Source organism: Ambystoma mexicanum, chromosome 6q (assembly GCF_040938575.1).
Source record: "Ambystoma mexicanum isolate Mex_15411 chromosome 6q, UKY_AmexF1_1, whole genome shotgun sequence".
Taxonomy (NCBI): Eukaryota; Metazoa; Chordata; class Amphibia; order Caudata; family Ambystomatidae; genus Ambystoma; species Ambystoma mexicanum.
The window spans coordinates 882,471,711-882,495,081 of record NC_090937.1 but is presented as its reverse complement, the minus strand read 5'-3'; the positions used below and the strand labels follow the sequence as shown (position 1 = coordinate 882,495,081).

Below are 23,371 nucleotides of genomic sequence, written 5' to 3'. Positions count from 1 at the left end.
GCGCTGTGTGCGCCCCCTGCGTCTGTGCTTTCCCCTCTGCTAATCATCTTTGATTTGGAGAGCGCAACATGTACATTGTAAACCCTCCTGGCACCAAGAAGCATACACTTCTAAGGAAAAACCAATACGTCTCACATAAATAACTATTGAAACTTTAGGGCCAATGCAGTGAGTGACTTGCACTCACGGGGGATAATGACACTGATTTATAAATACTACAATGTTATAAATGGCAAGTGCCCCACATCAGGCAGTTCTGCACTTTTCAGACAACCACACTTTGCATTCTGGAACTTGTAACTTTCTTTATCACTGTTCTATTTATAAAACAAGCATTCGTGAACCTGAGTTACAAAAGAAATTGTTGCTGAATAAACAAACCTCATCTGCGTGTATAAATCTACAAGTGTATGTGGTATCCTTCATGCATGCAACATTGAGGAGGGCATGGGTGGGGTGGGGTGAGGTTGCAGAGGTGAGTTGTGAAGGAGGGAACTGTTGAGTGGGAGGTCTTCCTTCGAGACCACTCATCAATTCTCTTGTGATGACGCATTTTGGAACTGGTGAATGAGCAATGAACCACACACTGTATCATATGACATATGATATGATTGTGTATAGGCGCTATATAAATAAACTATGTGTTTCAAAGCGCTTCAAGGCAAGGGAGGGAACAATGGAAAATAAAATGACATTCTTACAGGCCATGAACAGTGAGGATGTGAAATTAACTATCGGACTCAGCTTGACGTCATTTCAGATAGTGCAAGTGCTAAGACATAGATAAGCAAGAGAGGGGGAAAGTGGGAAGGAAATTGAAACAGACAGGCAACTACGTACTAGGCCTGACGACATTTCTGGTAGAGCCAGAGAAAAACAAAAAGGTGAGGGAGAGGGGTGCAGAAAGGGAGGGGAGGAACAAAACAATCAACTATCGTACTAGGCCTGACAACATTTCAGATAGTGCTGGAGGCGGGGGGTGGGGGGGAACAAGTAAGGGTCGGGGGACGAGGCAGACGAGGTTGCTATCATATTAGGTCCGGGACAATTCTGAATGAATAAGTGCATAGAAGAAATTAAGGGGAGGAGGGGATAGAGAAAGGAAAAGGAAGAGGAGGAAAGAGAAGAGAGTAAGCAGTCAAAAAGAGTGGAGAATCAAGAGGGGAGATCGAATATGATTGCAGAAGTCAGTAGTAACACAATGTTGCAAACCAGGATACAAGATGACGATGGGACAGCATGATTCAGGGCCACCATGAGTACAAGATACAAAGGAGGTCCAGCATGAGAGTTGAGAAAGGGTGACGCACCATGAAACAATGAAGTCCATAAAAGTCAAGTCCAGCAGTGGCCACAAGACGGTGATGGTGAAACCAGAATGTATCAGGATAGACTCCTGTAGAAGTAGGCTGGAGGGAGGAGGAGCAGGGTGAAAGAATCAAGCAAAACAGGCAACACCTGTGTGCAAGAAGGGTGGGGGGCACAAGGGAACATCACAGGGGACCAGAAGGGGTGGGGATGGCCTGTGGGGACAGAGGGAGTAAACACATGTTGGTGCATGCTTAAATGCTGTCTGAGCAGGGGTTCGGCACTTGGTCCTCCTGGTCTAAACAGGAATTGCCATTTTCTTCATCTGTCCTTTGCTTCGGACGCCCATGCGAGAGACGCCCTTGATCTAAGAGTTAAAAGCAAGAAGGAAGAGGCAGAGCTAAGACGGTGGGTGGTGCTTAGGTCAGGTGACCTAGATCCACTTGCACCAGCTCCCCATCTGCAAAGGAAAAGAGGCTGGAGGGCTCCTTAAGTAGAGGAAAAAGAGCGCCAACCAGGAAGGCACCAGGTAGCTTCTCATACCTAATGTGTCGGACAATGAAACAGCACAACACGAGCGCTGCTGTACCAACATCATTGTTTTCCTGTTTTCAGGAGTAGAAATGCTTTTGGCCGTTAGTGCTGAAATCCCTAAAACTGCCATTTACGCCCATTCTAGATTTTCAAATCGCGATGACAATAAAGAATGTCATGCTGTCACTCGAAGGCCACTGTACACCCACCTGCTGACGGGAACCAATTTAATGTAAATGTCAGGCTAGATACTTCCATATTCATTAAAGACCAGGCTATGCATCAGTTGTTTGGGCGAACATGAAACCTGTGTGCTGTGCACCGGGAGTGATCATTTGCGCTTATTGCATGAGAAGACATTCTCTGGCCATTGTAAATGGGGGGCAGCAGGGAGAATGCAGTAGGCGTTGCTCCTCAAGGAGGTTTTGAGCGCTGCACCCGACAAGCAAGTCAGGCAGCGATAGATTGCCCCCCCAGGTGATGTATATACAGGTGCTGGCAAAGGTTAGTGCCGTTCCGTTTTGCCTGGACCTTCGCCGGCACCGCTGTTGAGGTAGCCTGGGGGGCAAACGGGAACGAGCGGTGGACATGGTAGAGAGCAGGGAGTATGGGAGCGGTGCTGTGGAGAGGGTCAAAAATAAAAAAGAATAAATAATAATGAGAGAGACATGGTATCTCTGGCCACTTTTGCCCCCCAAACCCCTCCTGTTTCCTTGTTTCAGGGTTTTGCCGGGTCCATCGGCAGGGATGGGCTAAGCGCCGGTTGTGGGGCGGGTTGTGTTGCATGTCGGAAGGGTATTGTGGGGTGTTGGGGGGATCCGCCCGTGCAGCGTATGGGTTTTCGGTTCCTCTCGCAGGGCGGGAGCTCCATGGCTGTTGTGGGTCCAGTTGTGGGAGCCGGGTGCGGTAAACAAAGGGGGCCACCAGGGGGCTGTGTGGTGTGCGGCTCACACGTTTCCCACATCTGGTTTGGGGGAGCAGGCCAGTGGGGAAGAGGGGCTCTCCTTCATGCAGGAGACCACACATTGAAGTACTGCGATGTGGACCTTATCCTAATTGGGATTTAAATTCCCAAGGAATATATAATTGGAGGAAGCGGCTTGCAAGTAAAGGTTAGTCTAGGAAAGTATGTTATATAAAAAAAAATATATATATATATACATAATTATAGAAGGAATTTACACAAAGTGCTAGGCAGAAACAATGAAGAGGCTTTTGCCACGTTTGGTCTGCAGTGGACCTGGGTGCTTCTAGCCCGCACCCTCTCGCCCTAGGCTTCCAGGGGGGCCCAATGGGGGTCAGGGGTTCCCAAGGGGCAGTTGGTAGGGATCACCCAGTGGGGTGGGGGTGCTGGGGGGCTCGATTGAGGCCCCTTATCCGTGGAGTCTCGATTTAGCTGTAGGAGGGTAGGGTGAGGGGTGTTGTTCAAGGAGGACCACAGGGTCACCTTTGGGGGTGGGTAGGAGGGCTCAGTACTGCCACAAGTTTTGTCCACAAGTGGGCGGGAGTTAGCGGAACACCATTGCACATGGAGCAACCACATGGAGAGGGGCTAGGGAACCTCTCCCCCTCCAACAGGAGCATAAAGGGAATAGTACGTTCCTGGGCTGGATATCTCAGGTGTAGGGAGATGGCCGGAACATCATCACTTGCAGAGATGGGGGAAGAGTTTTGGACGGCTTCCCCCCTGCAGCGGTGCAGCGGTGATGGGGTGTACGCTCCACGCTACAGCGGTTGGACGAAGAGGTGAGCAAGATTTGAACTGAAAGTGGAGTGGTGTTTGGTGGTGTGAAGGTGTGCAGGCGAGGTATTTGGAGGGTAAAGGATGTGATTAAATAAATATAATAAACAATAAAAGTATAAAGGAAAATAAATAATAAATATGAAGGAAGAGTGGATATCCCAGGTTGGAGTAGGATTGGGTGGGTAATATTAATAAAAAATAAAATAAATATATTAATGAAAGAAATGGCATTGTAGAACTTGGGCAAGAAGCTAGAATGGAAGGGATGGTGGGGATGAAAAGAGTGACAGTGGGATGAGTAGGGGGCGGGGAGGAGTAGATGATGTGATATGTTAAGTAATTTATAACGCTCCGGTACACAAGTGTTCCTAGGAGGGACAAGACGAGGGAGGGAACACAAAGGGAGGACAAAACAACGATCTGACTAAGCCTTGTGTCATTAAGATCGTGCAAGTGTGTGATGTAAAGTGCAAGGGGGAAAGAGAGGGAATGTACATGGGGGGAGAGGAAAGTGCAATAAGGTCAGCAATGCTTTTAGTAAGGGCAGCTAGTGCAATGCTGCTCAGGGTAAGTGCAAAGGAGGAGAGGGCCTGTAGGGTCCAGAGACAGCCCCTAGTTTGCGCTATTCCTGGAGGAAGGGCAGGGGCTACGGATCAAGGGAGGTCCTGATACCAGGGAGACACGGGGGGTAGCGAGTCAGCGCAGTATAAAGGAGGGTCAGCAGCGGAGAGTGAGAGAGAAAAGCAGTAGAAGAGTAAGGTCTTGAGCTGTTCCGGAGTTTCAGGTGGTCTGGCTCAAGTTTGAGAGGGACATTGAGGTCATTCAGAGGGAGGTACCTGCAGGTGAGAGGTCTACACCCGACTCTCGGCCTAGCAAAGAGTGACCCTCAGAAATGTGATGGTGTCTTAAAGGGCTCGAGAAGGAAGGAGCGAGAGGAGGGAAGGTGAAGATAGTTTTGGTTCTATTTTAAAGTGAGGACAGGGATTGGGTGGTAAGGTAAAGGGTGATTGGTTAAGTTAGAGAAGGGGGCACTAGTTAAGGTGAAATAGGGTGTGGACTACTCCAGGGTTAGGGGGCATGAGTAATGGGCCCAGGCCCAACATAGAACAAGAAAGGGGGTTCTGGGGATGTTTTGGTTGTACAGCCCTCTGGGCCTTATGGTTTAGGAGCTTGTGGATACCGCAGGCCCACCATGGGGCCTTTGTGCGGCCCAGTTATTGGTTGTCGCACCCGGGATAGGGCTTGGGGGGGGGGCAAAAGGCAGCCAGCAATGTTTGGGAGAGGGGTTGCAGCGGGAGGGTTAGCAGCGACAAGGTGGAAAGGGTTCCTACAAGAAGGAATAGTGGGGATAAGCATGTTGGTTCAAGAAGTGGTTGCGTGAACAGCAACACAGTAATGTTGTTGTACCTCTGTTAGTTTTGTTGGTTCAAGGGGATCTTTGGTTGGGTGACAGTTCAGTTTGGTGACAGTTAAGATGGGTGAATACAGGTCAGCAAAGCAGTTTAGACTAATGGAAAACTCGGATGATCGAGGAGGGAGAGAATGTCAGTTTACTGGAAAGTTTGCTATGGAGAAGCAGAGTTGTATGGGAGGGGACGAACATGGCAGCGGTGTGAAAGTTATAAATTCTCGGCAAAGAGATGGAGAGGATGGCTTAAAAAAAAGGAGAAAAGGTAAAATTGGTAAGAAAGGAAAGGTTTCACAGATGTATTAAAGAAAGAACAATATCAGATGATGTGCGCTCGGGTGACGGAGCAAATCAGAGTGGCATACCACGGGATAAAATGGACAGTGATGCTATGTGAAGTAGTAGGGGGTGAGGATTAAACTGCATGGACAGGGGTACACGGACGGCCCTTGGTTCGGTGGAGGAAACAGCGATGATCTGAACATTTGCAAGGGTGAGCATGGGGGGTGCAGTGTCCTAGAAGGAGGATGTGGTGTCACGGCGTGCAGTGCGCAGAGGGAATTGAATTGCACGACAGAAGACGCAGGTGTGGCAACCGCGCAGAATGTGAGTTGCATAGCAGAGAGTAGGGGAGCAAGTATTGACAAGGTTGAACACTGGGGTACTTTGACAAATGAAGATGGGTGGAGTTACAGCGTGAAAGGGGGGGATTAAACTGCAGAAACAGAAGGAGCAGGTATGGCCACCGATGCAGAGGGGGAGCAATAAGGAAGGGTGCTGGATAAGGAGAGGGGAGCAAATGGGTATGGTCGGGGTAATACAAGGGTACATTGGTTGGTAGATGGTCATGAGATGCTGTTCAATATGCTAGATCCTAACGAAATGAGCGTTGGTTATAGGTTAAAGGTTCGAATCAAAAGGTTTGAAATACAATAGGGTCGAATCAAAAGGACCGAAAACAAAAGGCCTCCTCCCCAACCACCGTTTTTGTGGTAAAAACCACTTTTCTTACCTAAACGGAAACCCAAACAAAAAATAGAATAAAAAAAAAAATTGAACCTTGTGTTTTCGGTCCTATTGACCCGATCCTATTGCATTCTAACCTTTTGTATTCGCACCTTTAACTGGACACCGCTTGGGGTTTGGTCTTGGGTTACAAGGTATTATATGGATTGGCAGGAGAGAGGAGGGGAGACAGTTTGCAGTTGAAGTGATGAATATCGGAAAGAAAAGGGTTTGTTGCGGCAATAGTTGGGGGTACTCGAGTGGAGCGCATACGGTAGATAGAGGAGACCGGGGCGATGTCCACAATAACACAACACAGGCCAGGGGTCTTAGTGGGTAGGGAAAGTAAGTTAATTAATTAATCAAAATAATAACAATAAGTGGAGCATCAGTGGTGGCTCAGGCTTTCAGAACAAAATGTGTTGGTGACAGCAGTGGGACAGTGGTATCGGAGAGCAGCAAGTAGATGGGCTTGGGGTATAAGGGCAAGAGAGTCTCTAAAAATTGTTTTTAAAGAAAGTCAATAAATAATCATTAAAAAAAAGGGAGCAAATAGGAAAGAAGGTCAAAAGGGGTCAATGTGTTGACAAGGACCTGTTAGGGCTCTGAAGAAGTGTTTGCGGGGAAGCAAATGGGTTAGATGGTTCAAAAGTACAGGAAAAGGCTTTGGTGAAAATGGGGGAAGTTTAGCAGGTGAGAGGCGGAGCGGTTGGACGAGGTAGGACAAAGTTTTGAGCGTGGGGTCCAGAGGGGGTGGTGCATGATAAGGATGCTGCTGCAGATTTACGATGGTTTAATTGCAGGTTTGGGACAAAGAAATTGGTATGAATAATAATAATTAATAAACTCAATAAATAAGAACAGAAAGGAAGTTATCTGGCTGCTAGTGGAAAGGGAGGGACAGTGGTGCCATGTTAGGAAACAGGACATGGGGCAGACACGTAAAGAATACGAATAGGCTTTGGTTATCTGGTCTGATGGGAGAATAGGACACCAGGAAAAGGTGGTAAGGGGTTGGGTTGTGAGAGTACGAGCAGCACGGAAAACATTACAGGGGGATTGGGGGGGATTTGCCAGAAAGGGCATTTAGTGAGCAGGAGGAGAAGCAGGGTTCTGAAGTGCAAGTAATTATTGGGAGCGAAAGGCAATGCGAGGTTGTGGCAGGCTTTAGTTAATAGTAACCGAGTGCAGTAAGGTGGCTTGAGTTCAATTACGTGTGGTGCTTAATTTGTCTTTTCTTTCACAGATGCGGCAGGGGGTGGTGTTCTGAAGACAATTATAAGGCAGTCAATGTATGTAGGGTCTCTTAATCTACGGGTATAAAGGTTTTAGGGCAGTTGGGTGTGGTTTTTTTCTCTAGCGAATGTTTGATGGTGGGGATTTAGGGAATGAGGGCTATTATGATTATGTAGAGGAGAAAGGTGGCCATGGCAGTTCGAGGTCAATTTTAGCAATGAAGTTACGGAAGGGGTTAGCCTTCTATGATGGGTTTTGGGTAGGGATGCTATCGATTGAAGAAAGGGCAGAGAAATGCTATGGTGGCATTGCGAGCAATTTTGAAGGGGTAGTGTTGAAGGTAAAGAAGGAGGGTGAATTACGGAAGAGGACCAAATAAAGAACGTTCTTTCAGTTTGGGATTTTATGTCTAGGAGTAAGGTTGTTGGTGGGGAATGATTTTTAAAAATAATTTAAAAAGAAAGGAAAGGAAAGCGATGGAACAATGAAACAAAGAGTTAAATAGGAAGACTATAGGGGGCAGAAAGAACACCTATGTGGAGGGTTATTCTGGTGCCGGGGACACAGTTGGTTAAATGATGGTTGGTTGAAGCCGAAGGATTATTATCACAGTCAGGGGGGCAGTTAGTGCTGTTTGGATGGACAGGCTAGCCCAGGGTTACAAGAAAGGGGAAGAGGTAGGGAAGAAAGACAGGCGGTGGCTCGGGGAGAGGACATGGATAATGTTTGGAAATAAGTGGGGGAGTTGAAGGAGGAAGGAATATTTGAAGGGATTGAATGGGGGAGCGGAAGTGGGTTTACCTACATGTTTAACGTCGTGTAGTCTGTAAGGCCAAGGGGCCAGGTTAACGTAGTTTGGAAGCCATGGCCTGTCACATCAAGCATAATGAACAAAAATCAAGTCACACAAGACATCAATACATTGTGCTTGTTGTGAATGGTCAACTCCTACAGGGATCCCATCAGCATGGCGGAAGCGCCCCCTCCATCTACAGACTGACAGAGCTCAGAGGCTGGATGCAAGTGGCAAGAACTCCTACGGAGCCCGCACTGCGATCATGCTGTCCCTGCTGATCTCATACAGGCAGGTAGACATGGGGCTCAGGAGGCGAGACCCGTGCCTTGCAACACACCAGTTACGGCTGCCAACATCTGCAACTCAGCAACCCTGGCTGGATTCAATTATCAAGCATGTGACTGTCAGGCCCATGCAGCACACAGTACAGATGAACCTCCTTGTGCACACATACTCTATGTTGCGTGGTTCATGCCCCGTGGACCTCCCCGTAACAAAGCCCCCGTACCTGGCCAGAAGACACGGTCACGGCTGGCTGCTACGGGCTCCCGGCTAGGGGTGTAACAGTATACCGTTATAGATACCTTGAACAACTTAATTGAACTATAATAACGGTCACGTTGTTTATACCGGTATACCGTTTTAGGGCCTGCAGCTGTTAAGTGACCTTTTCAATCTGATTTGGAAAGGCTGCAGTAAGCAAGTGCTGCGCAGTCGGGCTCTTGCACTGTGGGATGTGGCGTCTGCCAAGGGGGTCTTGTTTGGCAGATAAGAGCATAGGGACAGTGAGGCTACATTAATAAACGCAGCTTTGATGCTGTGACCGCTCTTTCTCTGTGATCAGTAGAGTCGGGTTAAAGATCAGCCGATTTTTGAAAGATGGGGAACTACACATCCCAGAATTCAAAGGGGGGAATGAACTGGATGCCCTTCTGAATCATGTCCACAAAGAAACGTTAGCTCTGTAGACTGTATGAACACTGGGCCCATCAGTGCTTTGTGCTAGTATATAAACCCCCCCCCCACTGTCCTCCGTGTAGATTTGCACATTGGCACTAGAGTTGTTGCTTCTCTTGATCCTTCACCTGCCTTCTACATATGGCACCAGACTCAAGCAGGCAGGACAGATTCTACATTCAATTTGAAGTATCCATAGCAAGGGGGGGTGAGATATTTCTCAGGTCTATCCTCGATTTGTGACAGCACGCATGAAAGCATTCCTCCGTCTCAACTCACATGACAATGTGCCAATATGTATTTTAACTTTGTCATTTTCAAAACGTTTTTGTGCCACTATCTTTAAGGTAAATGAACGTGTATTGCAAGAATGAAGAAAGAAATCAACAGCTCCCACTGAACGCTGTCCTGTTAGGATTGCATGGTCAGTGGTGACGCCCACATCAGACCTTTATAATACAAAAGGCAGATGGTAAACAAGCTATAGTAATTTGATCAATATGCAACCTTTCGGTGAGTGTGTGTTGACTATGACATTTTGACAAAAACACAAGAAACACAATGACATGGGCTTTCAAACCTCACGAGTGACTTTTCTCCCTTTAATGGGATAAAGCGTTATCAAAACAAACTTTTATGACTGATTGCAGCGAGGGGTCATGATGCCCATGCCATGTGGTTCCAAAATAATGCAGGTCGAGGCCGATTTTGAAAGCGATGACCTGTGACTGAGCAGCAAGCTCATTGCTCAAAATGTTCATTTTAACACTTCGACTAGTCACTCTTTCATTCAAGACGATCAACGGGTGAGTGCAATGAAATACCAGATATGCAGCCGCCTTAGATTCCTGGAATATCAGCTAAAATTGTGCAGAGACAGGTTTGAAAATGCTGACAATTATGACCTGTAAGAAAATATTTAAGATTAGTTAACTACACCTGCAATACCGCGATAACCATGATATACCGTAATTTGGCAAGAAGGTTATCATACCGCCATAAAATCAATACCGTGACACCCCTACTCTCAGCAGCAACTGCCGCATGCGGGCTCCCCTTTATTAATTGCACATGCATGGCCCTCGCTATGGCTCGAACGTGGGCACAGGGTGTACATCACTCCGTAACATTCCTCTGTTTTCATAAAGAACAAACAGAGTGAACAACAATTGCAAAAGTGTCCAAAACGGAGCGCATGTGTTAGTGCAAAACATACAACACACTTGGGGGCCGAGCGTGGGCCATTTGCGTTCTTGTGGGCATCATGGATCAGGGTCCATTATGAAGTCACGCAACAAGGCCTGGCAGCTGCGACGTTCCTGACTTGGATACCTTCTGTCTTTGTTCCTTGAATGATGTGGAGACTCGGATGGTATCAGACCTTCTCGATCCTCGCTGTTTCCAGGCGCCGGGCTGGAGGGAGGAATCGCATGTCCTCCTGTGATGGGGACGTCCTCTGTGGATCGGGTGTCGACTTTCTTGAAATAACACAAATTTCAGGTGACAGTTCCTCTCCGGTCTGCCGCCGTCACCATTGACCCACTGGCATGAGTTACACCCATGGCACTGGGCTCATATGTGAGAGAGTTTCCCTTCCGGGTGGAGGTTGGGCACTAAGACGGTATCCTTGAAATGGGGGTCCATTGTCTGAACATAGCTCGAGGGGAAAACCATGGGTGGTGAATATTCGCTCCAGCGCTTGAATGGTGTGATCACTGGCAGTTTACTCAACCAACTCTATCTCCGGGTACAGTGACCATTGGTCGATTACTGCCAGAAAGTAGGTGCCTCTCCGTGTGGAGCCAAAATCGGCATTGTACCGTGCCCCACGGCCGGTCACTTCTCCCCATGGATTCGATACAGGGTTCTCTCTAAGCCGGGCCAGCGGCTTGGCACCAGATGCAGTTTTGCACATATTCATCTACACGATGTTCCAGATCGGGGAACCAGACTTTGGCCCTCAGACGCGCCTTGGTTGTGGCCGTGCCCTGGTGTCCACTGTGGGCCAATTGCAGAACCCTTTCTACTAGCAGTCGTGGGATCACAATTTGTCGTCCTCTTACCAACAAACCTTCATCCGACAGGGACAGTTCATAACCAGAGCGCCATAGCACTTGTAGGTCTTGTTGTGCGACTTTCGCTCTACGTGAGATGTTCGCTAACGCCAGCTTCCAGTCCCCATTGGCCATTGCAGTCTGGATAAGCTGAAAGCACTCATCCGTCTTGGACGCATCTGCCAGGTCTTGCAGGGTTAACGCTATTGGTATGGTGGCCTCCACCACGTGCCGGACCACTTCGGCGCCGTCTTCTCCCGCCAGCCAGTCTAGCGAGCAGCAGGCCCCGGGGTGTCGGGACAGGTAGTCTGCCGGGTTATTCGTACCGGGTTGGTACTGGAGCTTTACTCCGTCCTCCATCAGGGATAACATCCATCTTTCAATCCTGGGGGGAGGCTTGGAGGATGCCCCCGTCATGATGGGGATCAGGGGTTTGTGATCCGTAATGACCGATACCGGCTTACCCAGGATGTATATACAGAAATGTTTGCAGCCCCACAGGATGGATGGAGCCTCCCTCTCAATCTGTGAATATCTCCTTTCCGTGTTGGTCAGAGCTTTACTGGCACATGTAATTGGTGAAGATGGTTATTTATCGGGATTCTGGGTGCAGCTCGAGCTGGTGGTACCCCGATCAGTTTTGAAAATACCTTGGCTCCCTGGATCACCCCAGCACATCGTCAAGTGTTGTCGTCAGATGACGTTCCGGCTTGATGGCCATGTTGGGCAGCCACATGTCCACGCAGATGTGCACTGCCGCGGGTTGTTTGGGTTTGGACGCCACGACTTTTGGAGACACCCACGGAGTGGGCTCCTCCACACTCTCTATGATGTCCATATCAACAACATTCTGCAGTTCCTGTTCCACCTGCCCCCTTAGGTGAAATAGGATCCGGCGGTGTTTCAACGCGGTTGGTCTCACCGACTCATCAATGTGTAAACGGATAGGTTCTCCCCGCAGTTTACCAACTCCTTTGAACAAATCAGCGTACCGTTCTGTAATGTTCTGAACGTCAGATTGATATACCGATATAGCAAAGTGCACAATGTTCAGAGCCACAGATGCCGCGCAGCTCAGCATAGAGTGTGGACTGACCTCACAAAAAAAACTTTGCCTTGATGGAATCTTGGCCGTGGGTGACTGACGTGTGGAACACCCCTTGCAAAGGAAGGGGTTCATTGCCCCCAAAGGAGTATATCCTGGCCTTCGTTTTAGCGAGCACTGGTGGACCTGGAAACGCCTCATAATGTCTAGCGGCCATTACGCACACAGACGCCACTGTGTCTATCAGCACTGGGGTGGGGGTTTCCCCAATCTCCACCACACAGGTGGGTTGTCATCATTTTCTAGAGCCAGAGTCAATGTTCGAGATGAAGAAAACTTCTTCGACCTCCTCTTCCTCCTCGGCTAGTTCAAGATCTTACATCCCTTGGCTCTATAGCAGCCACACTCTTGTGTTTTCGCAGGCCACTAATGCGGGCCCTCTTGGGACGGCTACTGGGTTAGCTGCTCTGCGTACCCTAGCAAAGTGTCCAGTCGTGCCACAGCGCCCACGCACCCTTGGTTTAGCCGGACAGTCATTGGCGTGCGGAAGGTCATAGGCGCAATACTGACCTGGTTGGGGCAGGTCGGGCTTCTGAGCGGATTCTGGTCTCCTTTGGGCCCATCGTGGTCTCGGGGGCGTGTTTGCTGCAGGATGCCCAATGGCGTAGGTCTCCTCACCTCTTCCTGGGCGGACTGCTGCGTCCATTTTGGCTCCTCTGCTCTCCGACAGTTCATATGCCCTGCCCATATCCAGAATCTATGCTAGGGTCAGTCCTGGTTCTCGGAGCACCTGGCGCCTGAGTTTCCCAGAGCTGCATCCCTGGATGAGTTGGTTACGCACCATGCCCTCCTCATTCTCCCACTGACATGTGCTGGCCAGATGTCGTAGCCTCCTGCAGAAATGATAAAGCGTTTCATCCCCCGACTGCCTCTCGCTGCACATTATGAACCTGTCAAAGTCCTGATTGGCTAGGAGCAGGAAGTGCAGTGTTTTTGACCTGCAGCTACGTTGCTGTTGGAGAGTTCAGTGATTCAAATATGCGATGGACCTCAGAGCCGGCCGCATATAATAGAGTCGCTACTTTAGCATCGTTTTCCGTCTCCCGGTGGCCGTGAAGTACATTTCTAACTTATTGACCAACAAAAGCCATTTGGGTCCTAGTTTCGACGGTGGACCAGACATGTCAAACTCGGGCATGGGTGCCAATGTACCTTGTTGTCTCTGAATGGGTCGAACCTGTGCTCCGGCATCCTGGGCGTTATCTTGGTCTTCCAGGGCTGCAGACCGCACAGGCACCACTCACCTTTACAGAGGCCGCACGTCTGCACCATTGGTGTAGTTTTAGGAAGCAGGACCCCATGGGGCTGGCCCACCATACAGCATGCTGTCCTGGGGTGATGGCACCAGAAAAATGACCCCCGGTGAGGTTACAGTGTCCAGTAGGCCCAGTGTAGTAGGAATGGGTTAAGGACATTCAACTCCTTCCTCAGGCTGATTGTGATGGTGCACACATTACACATGTGTACCACCTGCACAAGAAACTACAGCCATCTGTCTTGCAAATAGCTGTAGTGTGTCAAAAAAATTGTTCAATAACGGCGCACAAGCATCCCGTGAGGGTCCGCTACCATTAATTCTCAAAATGGTGGCCCGCGTGTGTCGCGGAGGTGACGGCATCTAGTGAGTGCCGAGAAAATTTCATGGGGATCAAAGAGCGTGATCATGATATTTCCTCTCCCCGCTCAGGCCCGTCCTCGTTGCCAATGTTGCGTGGTTCATGCCCCATGGACCTCCCCGTAACAAGGCCCCCATACCTGGACAAAAGACACAGACACGTCTGGCTGTTACGGGCTCCAGGCGGCAACTGCCGTACACGTGCTCCCCTTTATTAATCCTGCTGTGTGGCCCTCGCTATGTCTCGCGTATGCGCACGGGGTGTACTACACTCCGTAACACTGTAGCAGTCAGATGGATAGGAAGGATGTGTGGATGGCACTGAAAATCTACCTCTGGCCCCAAGACAGGACGGGAAATCTGAAATGCACTATAATATTTCAGGGACCGATAGACAGAATTAAGCACACTGCAAACCTCCTGCTTCTTAAAATAACAAGGCTTTCTAGATTTCTGAGATTCTGCATGGATTTCTTTTTGGCAACAGTCTGCATCCAATATGGGACTGTAATCATTTAAGAATGCCAGCTTCCAAGCACCATGGCCAGGCATTGGTGACTTATTCCTAGAACTGGAGCAGGAACACCCGAAGCTCCTCTTATCGCGACCTGCCACCCCCTCAAGTGTCCCCATCACATGACCTACATGTAACATTCTACAGAGAATAATTCCTAGATGCGAGCTTAGGGTTCCCAGTAGGAAGCAGCATTGCCATCCCCAGATGGAGATGATGATACATAAGCAATAACCTTACAGCAGTGAATTCTTTCTGCCTTATAAGTAGACCTATGGAGGCATAACTTATTTGGACAATGTTTAATAATTATAAAATTAATTTTGATAAATATATCCTTTTATTAAAATGTGTGTAATAGATTCCTTTTGTACAACAAAATCAAAAAGGATGCTAAAGAAAGGTGCAATTGAATAAGTTACTTTTATCAAAACGTAACTTTCTAAGGTTCGATGTAATATACCAACATAAAACAACATTTTCAAGATGGCGGCTCTGCAGGAAAAAAAACAATTCAGCAAGGTAAAGAGGGCAAAAAGGGGTGTAGTTTGAGGGAAGATTGGTGGGAATGGGAGGAAAATCATATAGATTTGACTTAGAGATGGGCGTTAAACGGGTAGGGCACATAGCCAAACACAAATCCATCCTCATATGTCATCTGCATTGAAAAGCATTAGAGAGCCTCTTTCAAAGCCCCCATTTCAAGCTCTTATTTTTATGGCAATAGTTTCTTCTTAAAGGTAGCGCTTTCACTGCCACCTAATAGCTCAGACTAAAAAGGGGGGAGTGGGATGGCGGGACAGATGTGGGGTTTGGGGAGGCACAGGTCAGGGATTGACCTTTGTATCTAAATGTTAAATAGATCTTTCTTGTATTGTGGTCAGACTAGACATTGGAATAATAAACGTATGGTAATAGATTCTTACCTGAAAGAAATATCAAAACAATATTCACGAATAGAAATCTTTTCGCCATTTTAGAATATGTTTATTAGTTCCATCTGTGAATCATCATTTACACCAAAAAAATACAATTACAAATATAGTTTAAACATATTTGGATTGCCAATAACATGTGAACTGGTTAGGGTTCTATACATTGTCAGTAGGTAAAAATGTATCTTCCTATAGGATTTGTACAGGAAGTGAATCCATATATGGCAGGTGACAGTTTAATATTCATTTTAATTACTTTATCTTTTCTCTTACTGAATACTTACAAATAAAAGTAACAGTAATTGAGCAAAACAGTACTTTGAGCAAGCCCATACCTGTACCTTAAACTCAATAGACGTCTTAGTTGCCAGTAATCATATGGCTGAGTCACTTCATTTGAATCTAAACAATGGCAAAGCCAACATAATTGGCTTGTATAGGCATGGGATAGGCATTTGCCAGGCACTGTCATAATGGTAACACCCAACCATAAAATGCAACAGCTCGAAGATGGTGTGATTATCTGAGTGTCTGGCACATGCCAATCTAATACCTAAACACAAGCCAAAACTGGTAAGGTGTCAATGTTTGTTTAGGCAGAACCACACTGCAAGGAACATAAATAAATCAAATGGTTGATGGCACACTTGTTTAAGGAATGTTTATTAAACCTGTAGCACTTTTGCAGCTGCAATTAAGCCATTAACTCTCAGCAGACTACTTAGCAGTAAAAGTGAAAGGCCACAGTTTGATAATAGACCTAGCTCAGAGACATCCCTGAGAGGGTGTGTTTAGGGCAAGAGGGGACGGTTTTGGGGTCAACTTACAGAGGAGAACGAGTTTACACTATTTCCTTCCAAATTATTAAATCTGTCCCATTGCAAGGGTGTCATTTTGTCAAAAAGTGTGATTAAGTTCAAACTATTTGAAATAAGGCCTCCAATGTTTGCAGTTAAGACATAGTGGGATTAATTAATTGACCAAGGATCACACATTTTGGTTTAAAATCCCTGCTTCACTGTTTAGCCACTCTGCAAATTTGGCCACGTACCTTCCAAGCTTTACTAGGTACAAGTTTTGGATTTCAAAGACTACAATAATACTGTTTTACAGAGTTTACTTACAAAACACAAAGTGCATAGGAAAGCCACATGATAACATGTAAATCCTTATAGCAACATATTAAGCCAAAAGAATGTTGTTGTGGATTTAATTTTCATATCCTGAATGGTAAACTAGAAGTCCCAGAATGCATATAATGACCACCTGAAAAATCTATTCAACCCCACTGTAGTTTGTGATTTAAGACACGCAATACAATAGCTAATACACTGGAATAGATATGAAGATTTTTTGTTACAAATCTCCAGCTCATTGTTATTCATGATGCTGAAAGCCTTTGATTAGTGACATAAAGCAACTTTATTTGTATGCCAGGCTAGTAGACTTCATTGTTATAAACAAATCTATAAAGGTTGCTTTGTGTTGGTTTGCGAGGTCTTTTAGTTGGAAATGTGCCATCATGAATATGAAAGGCTCTAGCGGTATGGCGTGCCAATGATTTAGACTACACTTCCATCTCTGTATTGCATGGATTATAGTTCTCAACAGAGCATGGAATGAGTAACAATGTGTAGCTATTAAAATAGAATTAGGATACAAAATGGATGTACTTACTTAGAGCTCTTATCGGTGACGTGTCCCTTGCTGCACTTACTGCAGTGAGAAATCGAGCATAATTCATTTCTGTAATGAAAATACAAAAGAATCTATGTATTAAAACCGTGCCACAGAACAACAAACAGGAACGCAGTGTTTACAGCAGGAACAGTGCTACCACAAAGTATGTTTGTAAATTTCCCTGAAACTGTATAAACAAAAACACTCCGCCATTAAGTGTGTGAACAATTTACACACCTACTGATGGAGTATATGTGTATTAAGTTCTTGCATATAGCCCTTTCCATCTCCACTCACTACAATTGAGCCTCCTTCCCTTTGCTGTATTACTTTCCCTTACAAAACATGGGCATGTATTAGGCTACTTAATTCATACACATAGAGCCTTACTTTATTAACCAGGAGATATCTACCTCCAACTATCTAGAACCATTGCCCTAGATTGGACACCCGAACCCTAGTAGCACTTATGCCATGACGGAGTTGGATCATCGCCTTCTTCCACTAGGTATAAACTGCGCTTTCAGGCCAAGAGATATCCATATCCAATTATCTGGATCAATTGCCCTAGACTACTAACCAAAGTTATGCACTTATGATTGAGCTTGATCATTGCCTCCTCCAGGTATGCACTACATTACCAGTCCAGGGGAGGTCAATCCTTGCTAATCTTACTTCTCTGGAAATCTACTGAGCAGAACTACATACCGAGGGCCTGCTAGCACCTATATTTAAATGATATGATTTGGGCCAGATCTGGATATCATTGTCCAACAGACATAAAATGTCTGGTGGGGCTCATACAACTCTACACCTTAACAAGAGTGTCAGGTTTGTGGGTGGCCGTGCTGCGATACCCTTGGAGGGCGCTGGGGAAATCGCCTACCTGTTCTTGTGACTGCTATAGCTTATGGGGGGAGCCAAAGGCAGAGTGAGCGTGTCAGAATTGGGCAGGTAACTTTGGTGAATAAAAGAGCACTCTGAAAGAAGGACTGGGCTGGTCCAGAGTGGAAGCTTCAAGCTGCCATAACATTGCAATCTCAGGAAGATACTTGTGACTGGAGACCTAAGGCGCTTTCGTCGTGTTCCGGACAGCGATTCATCTCACCTTAGCCGCCGTCCCTCCTCCTCTGCTGCTGAAGCAGTGCATTACCCCGTTTGGGGACCTGTGCAAAGTCAAGCACCTGATTAGTTTGTGCCTGTTTTGCTGTTAGGCCGCCTGGTGAGTCATCGTTCACTGTGCAGTTTCTCCATCTCTCCCCCCCTCCATCTCCCTCCATGGGGCTCTCCATATACCCTATTTATTCTAACTGCTACTCTATCACCTATCCTACCTCTCTTTCGAAGCCTGGAAGGAACCAATTCAAGAACGATCTCCCGATCTCCAACCCAGGCCTGCCCATTGCCGACACCTACGTCAATGCCTCTTACAGGCATACGATCCCAGACATCCTCTTTGTCGCTCCCTCTCCGGACCTATGGACTCCCCACATGGTCACTGTCCTCTCCCCTTTCTCTTTGTCACCCATTAATGGTGGCACCAGATGGGAAAATCTCTTGGCATGCATCATCTAGGTGCATCATTAATGTCTATCAGAATGGCACCGTCACTTTCAGCCCAACCTCCTCCTTCTTGATAGGCGCCATCCGCCTCATCAACTTCCCCCCCTTCTCCTGCCACTCCTCCGTCTGCCAGCCCCCCTTGCACCTTCTCCAACACAAACAGGCATACCCCGTCCCTGTACGCCTCCTTGGAAGACCTTCAAAAGGTGGCAACCAGCTTCACCTAGCTACCCTCAACTCTGCCTCTGATATCAGTCTCCTTGAAAATTTTGACCTTGACGTTCTCGCCCTCACTGGGACGTGGTTCACTGCCAGATCGGTCACTGCTTTTGACACACTCCTCCCTGAGGGCTACAAGATCCTCTCCAAGCATAGGCCCAACCAGTCTGGAGGCGGAGTGGCCTTGATCTTCCCTGAATGGGTTCCTGCTACTATCATTTCCACTCAATCCTACACCTCTTTCGGAGGCCCAGTCTGCAGGCTTGGTGTCTCTACAACCCTCTCATTGACTCTTGCCACGATCTACAGGGCCCCTGGTTCAGTCTCCCTCTTCCTCTTGGAGTGGTCTAAACTCACCTCTTCTCTTCTCGCCTCCACCTCCAAGCTTCTCCTGCTCAGAGACTTCAATATCCACCTTGACTCGCCTGATTCGGCCACTGGACTCTTCGGCAGCCTTTGTGACTTTCTTTCCCTCACCATTCATCCCTCCAGTCCAACGCACTCAGCTGGACATACCTTGGATGGTCTCATCTCAGAAAACATCCCTACATCGCTCTCCTGGTCTGACCATGCCCTCCTGTCCTCGCACCTGAATCTCTTAGGTTCCTCCTGCTAAGCCTCTGCCTTCACTGCCAGTCTCCTTCACTGTCATTCAACCGATAAAGCAAGTGTCAGTTGCTGCTTTTGCCACCACGTTCATTCCCCCTCTTGCCACGGACTTCCACACTGACTCTGCCATTGCTAATTTCCACCTCTCTATCACCAACACCCTGGACATCCTTGCCCCCGTCATGAGGATCCGCGTGAAGCCTGCCTCCAAGTGCAGCACCTGGTATGACTCAGATATAGCCTCTCTGAAATGCACGTGCAGAGTTGCTGAGGATAAGTGGTGGGCATCAGGCACATCCTCTGACAGACTGGCCTGCTGCTTGCTCCAAAGGCAATAGAGACTCTCCAACTCAAAAAAGAGGGCCAATATGCAAGCCACATCTCTAGGGCCACTAACATGGGCAAACTGTTTCGAATCTGCAAAGAACTCGCCAATCTCACTGTAGTCTCCACTTCTCCCGTGCCAACACTGACCCTCTGTAAGTCTATCTATTATATTCTTATATTGCGCCAAACACCCATGGGCATCAAGGCGCTCACAAGACAGATACAACAAAGAACATAAAGCAGTTATCGGGAGGGAGAATCTATGTCAGTGGAATGAGGGAGAGACCTACCCCATGTCAAACAGATGTGTTTTTAGTTGTTTCTTGAACTGGATAGTTGACTTCCAGGCCTTAAGAGCAGACAGAAGCTGATTCCAGAGCTCCGGGGCCCAGCCATGAAAGCCTGAGCCACCAATCTTCTTCAGCAGTACTCGTGGTTGCTGCAGAAGGATATCTTTGTTTGAACAAAGAGTTCGCAAATGGGAACACTAGAAATTCTGGATGACAGGTCATTTGGGGCTTTGCATGTCAGAGTTATGAACTAACATGGTTCCTTTGAATCCGATTCTTTGATTAACGGGCAGTTAACGTAGATGTCTGTGAGGATTAGTGATATGAGTATGTCGACCAAGGCCACAAACAGCCCAGACTGCTCGGTTTTTAATTACTTGTAGTCTTTTTACATTTGTCTGGGGGGAACCAATACGCAGGCGATTGCAGTAGTAGCGATTGATATTAATAATGGCTGCTGCAATCATAGCTCGGTTAGTCAGAGAGAGGTAGGGACGAATTTGCCACAGTAGCTGAATATAAAAAGAGCAGGAAGATTTAAGATGAAGGACATGTTTCTTGGGAGCCAAAATAGACCCCTAGTGTTTTCACATGATCAGAAACCTTGATGAGGTTACCTGCAATACCTGAATTACAATAGGAGGAATCCAGGCGATTAAGTTTGGCCGGTGTGCCCAGAATAAGCAGCTCAGTTTTCTTGTTATTGAGGGCCAGAGCATTCTTAGCCATCCAAAGTTGTATGGCATGAAAGATGGTGTTAACTTTCTCTAGGTTCTTGCTGTAGAGGCCTGACCGCTCTATCACAATCTGGGTGTCGTCTGCATAATTTGCAAAGCGGACACCCAAGGAGGATAGAAGGTTGCACAATGGTTTTATATAGATATTGAACAGAGGTGGCGACAAGCAAGATTCCTGCGGGACCCCACAGGTCAACATCGCCATAAGAGACTGTGCATTATCCTTGGTTACAAAGGCGGTTCTTGGACCAAGAAATGATCTGAGCGATCAGAACATCTGCCCACTCCGATCAGCCTATCAGCCAAAATGGCATGATGGACCAGATAAAAGGCAGCCGAGAGGTTCAGAAGAAGTAGCAATGTCTGACCACCCGTTTCAATTATCTCTGCGATGTTAGATTTAAGATCAAGTAGGGCAGTCTGGGTTCCGTGGTTCACACGGAACCCAGGCTGATCAATGGCGAGAATATCATTCTGTAAAACAAAGCTTTGGTATTGGTCAAGCGCAAGGTTGTCCAAGATCTTTAAGAGAAAGAGGACATTGGTGGTTGGCTGGATGTTTCCGGGGTCTGCAGGATCAAGGTTTGCCTTTTTCAACAAAGGGGTAATCCACGCCTCCTTAATGTTGTCTGGGTCGACAGCTTCAGCAAATGATCGGTTAACAAGAGTGGTAACCCGAGGTATCAGAGTGTCTTGGAATTCTTGAAAAAGTGAAGCGTGGAAGCTATCCCCTTTACATGACGCAGGTTTTAACTTGGACATAACTTCCTGAACCTCGTTTTCTGACACCTTGTGAAAAGAGAAACAAGGAGAGACTGGGTCATGAGAAAGACAGTCCGAAGGTATGTCTTGATCATGTGATTGGAATAGGTTAAGTTGATTTAAGATGTTTTGTTGATGCAATGTGACTTTCTGGGCGAAACTTTCATGAACGTGTTGACACCATCCTTTGCTTCTGAGAGATTATCCACAGAGCTGCCCTTCAATTCTGATAAGACCTTAAATAATTCCCTTTGCTTGGATTTGGCTGACTCAATCCTTGCATTAAGTTTATCTTCTTTTGCTTTCAACAGGAGATTTTTATACAGATGCCTTGTATATACCAAGTGAGACATCAGAGGGATTTCTACACCAAAGGCGTTCAAAGCTCCTTTTTTCTGCCCCGACAGCAAGGATATCTGAGGAGAACCACAGTTTAGAAGAGAGTGAATTCTTCAAAGTTGACTGTCTAAGGGGGCTAAGGATTCATATGATTGATTAATGGCCCTCCTAAAAACAGATGTGAAATCGTCAAGGGGGAGGGAGCTCATCATCCGGGGGGCAGGGGGGCAGTAATGGAAGAACAGTGGAAGTAAAGGCCTTGTGGATGATGCGTTTAGATGGAATTGGTGACAGTTCCTGTGGTAGAGGTTAGGAGACTTAGACATCACTGAATGAGTGTGGGTTTTGAAAATAAGCAATAGATCGGACCAATGACAGATCTGAGCCTTTGTATTAATAACATCCATGTTACGAGACATTACCCAGTCAAGAATTTTACCAACAACGTGGGTGGGTTCAGTAACATGTTGAATGAATCCAAGGTTACCAAAGATGTGTGAAAGAGACATAGCATCTAGACATTGAGGGTTATTAGCCCAAGATTAAAATCTCCCAGAACAAGAAGGGGCGAGTTCAATTTTGTGGAGCAGCCAAGAAAGGCTAGTATTTGTTCTTCAAAAAGGGGTGTTACCTCTGGGGACATATAAAGAAGTAGGAGGCCGAGAATAGTAACAGAATTAATTTGTAATTTTGCAAGCATGGATTCACAATGATCTAGATGAGTTTTGTTGGATATATAAGGATTCAAACTTTTTGAAATATCAAAGCAACTCTCCCCTTGTCCCGATCAATGTGCAAAATATCGTATCTCTCGGGGGTTACAAGAAGTGTACAGTGAAAAGCTGCACCATGGAGCCAGGCCTCAGTTATGGCCATGATGTCAGGTTTAAACTCCAGTATGAAGTCTGCAACTTCTATGGCATGAAAAATCAGGGAACGCGTGTTAAGTAACATGCACATGAGGAGTATTTGAACAACCGATTTGGGGGGTCAAGGGGTAGAGTGAGTGTGGAACTTGTACAGATCATCTCCTTGTTCAGTAGAACACCAATAGTTCCCACATCATCAGCATAAGTGCGGGGGCCTGGGGCAACGTAGAAATGGATGTATCCTTTAGCTCGTGTGTTCCACTGGCCATCAACTGGGCTGAGGATGTAGGAAGAGGGATTAATTCCTTTAGTGAGGCGGCAAGTCTTACCCAGCGGTTCTTCTGGATAGCAGATAGTAAGGAGCAGTGTGTAGACATGTTATGTGCAATCAGGGCACTAGAGCAAAGCGTGGCGGCAGTACACAGCACGGCACTAACCGGCACAAACCAGCTTGTTTGCGCCAGGCACGGTTATGCCTGTGATCTGATTAAGAACACAAGGAACTACTGAGTGCAGGGACTTGTAGTTCCTGAAGAAAACAGTGCGTGCAGAGGCTAATAAAATCTTGGTTTATAACCCTGAATAACCATGCAAGTTTATAACCATGAATATTAGGCAACCAGAATAGCCTGAAAACCCAAGATGTTTGGGACTGGATCTAGATACCAGAATAACATCACTGGCATCCCACTTCTTTACCAAAACTCAGGACATCCTGTCCTCACTCTCCTCCTACCACCTCCATCCCCAGCTCTGAGGCCTCCT

At 47.0% G+C, this 23,371-nt stretch overlaps 1 protein-coding gene across 4 annotated transcripts in view; it reads right to left on the bottom strand.

The window, feature by feature from the left end:
- AADAT (aminoadipate aminotransferase) overlaps positions 1 to 23,371 on the bottom strand; it is a 1,031,752-nt gene that overhangs the window by 781,402 nt on the left and 226,979 nt on the right. For all 4 annotated transcript variants that reach the window (XM_069631415.1, XM_069631412.1, XM_069631413.1 and 1 more), the window contains exon 2: positions 16,889 to 16,957. In XM_069631415.1, coding sequence (XP_069487516.1) covers positions 16,889 to 16,957 — 69 coding nt within the window. The remainder of the gene's footprint in view (positions 1 to 16,888; positions 16,958 to 23,371) is intronic.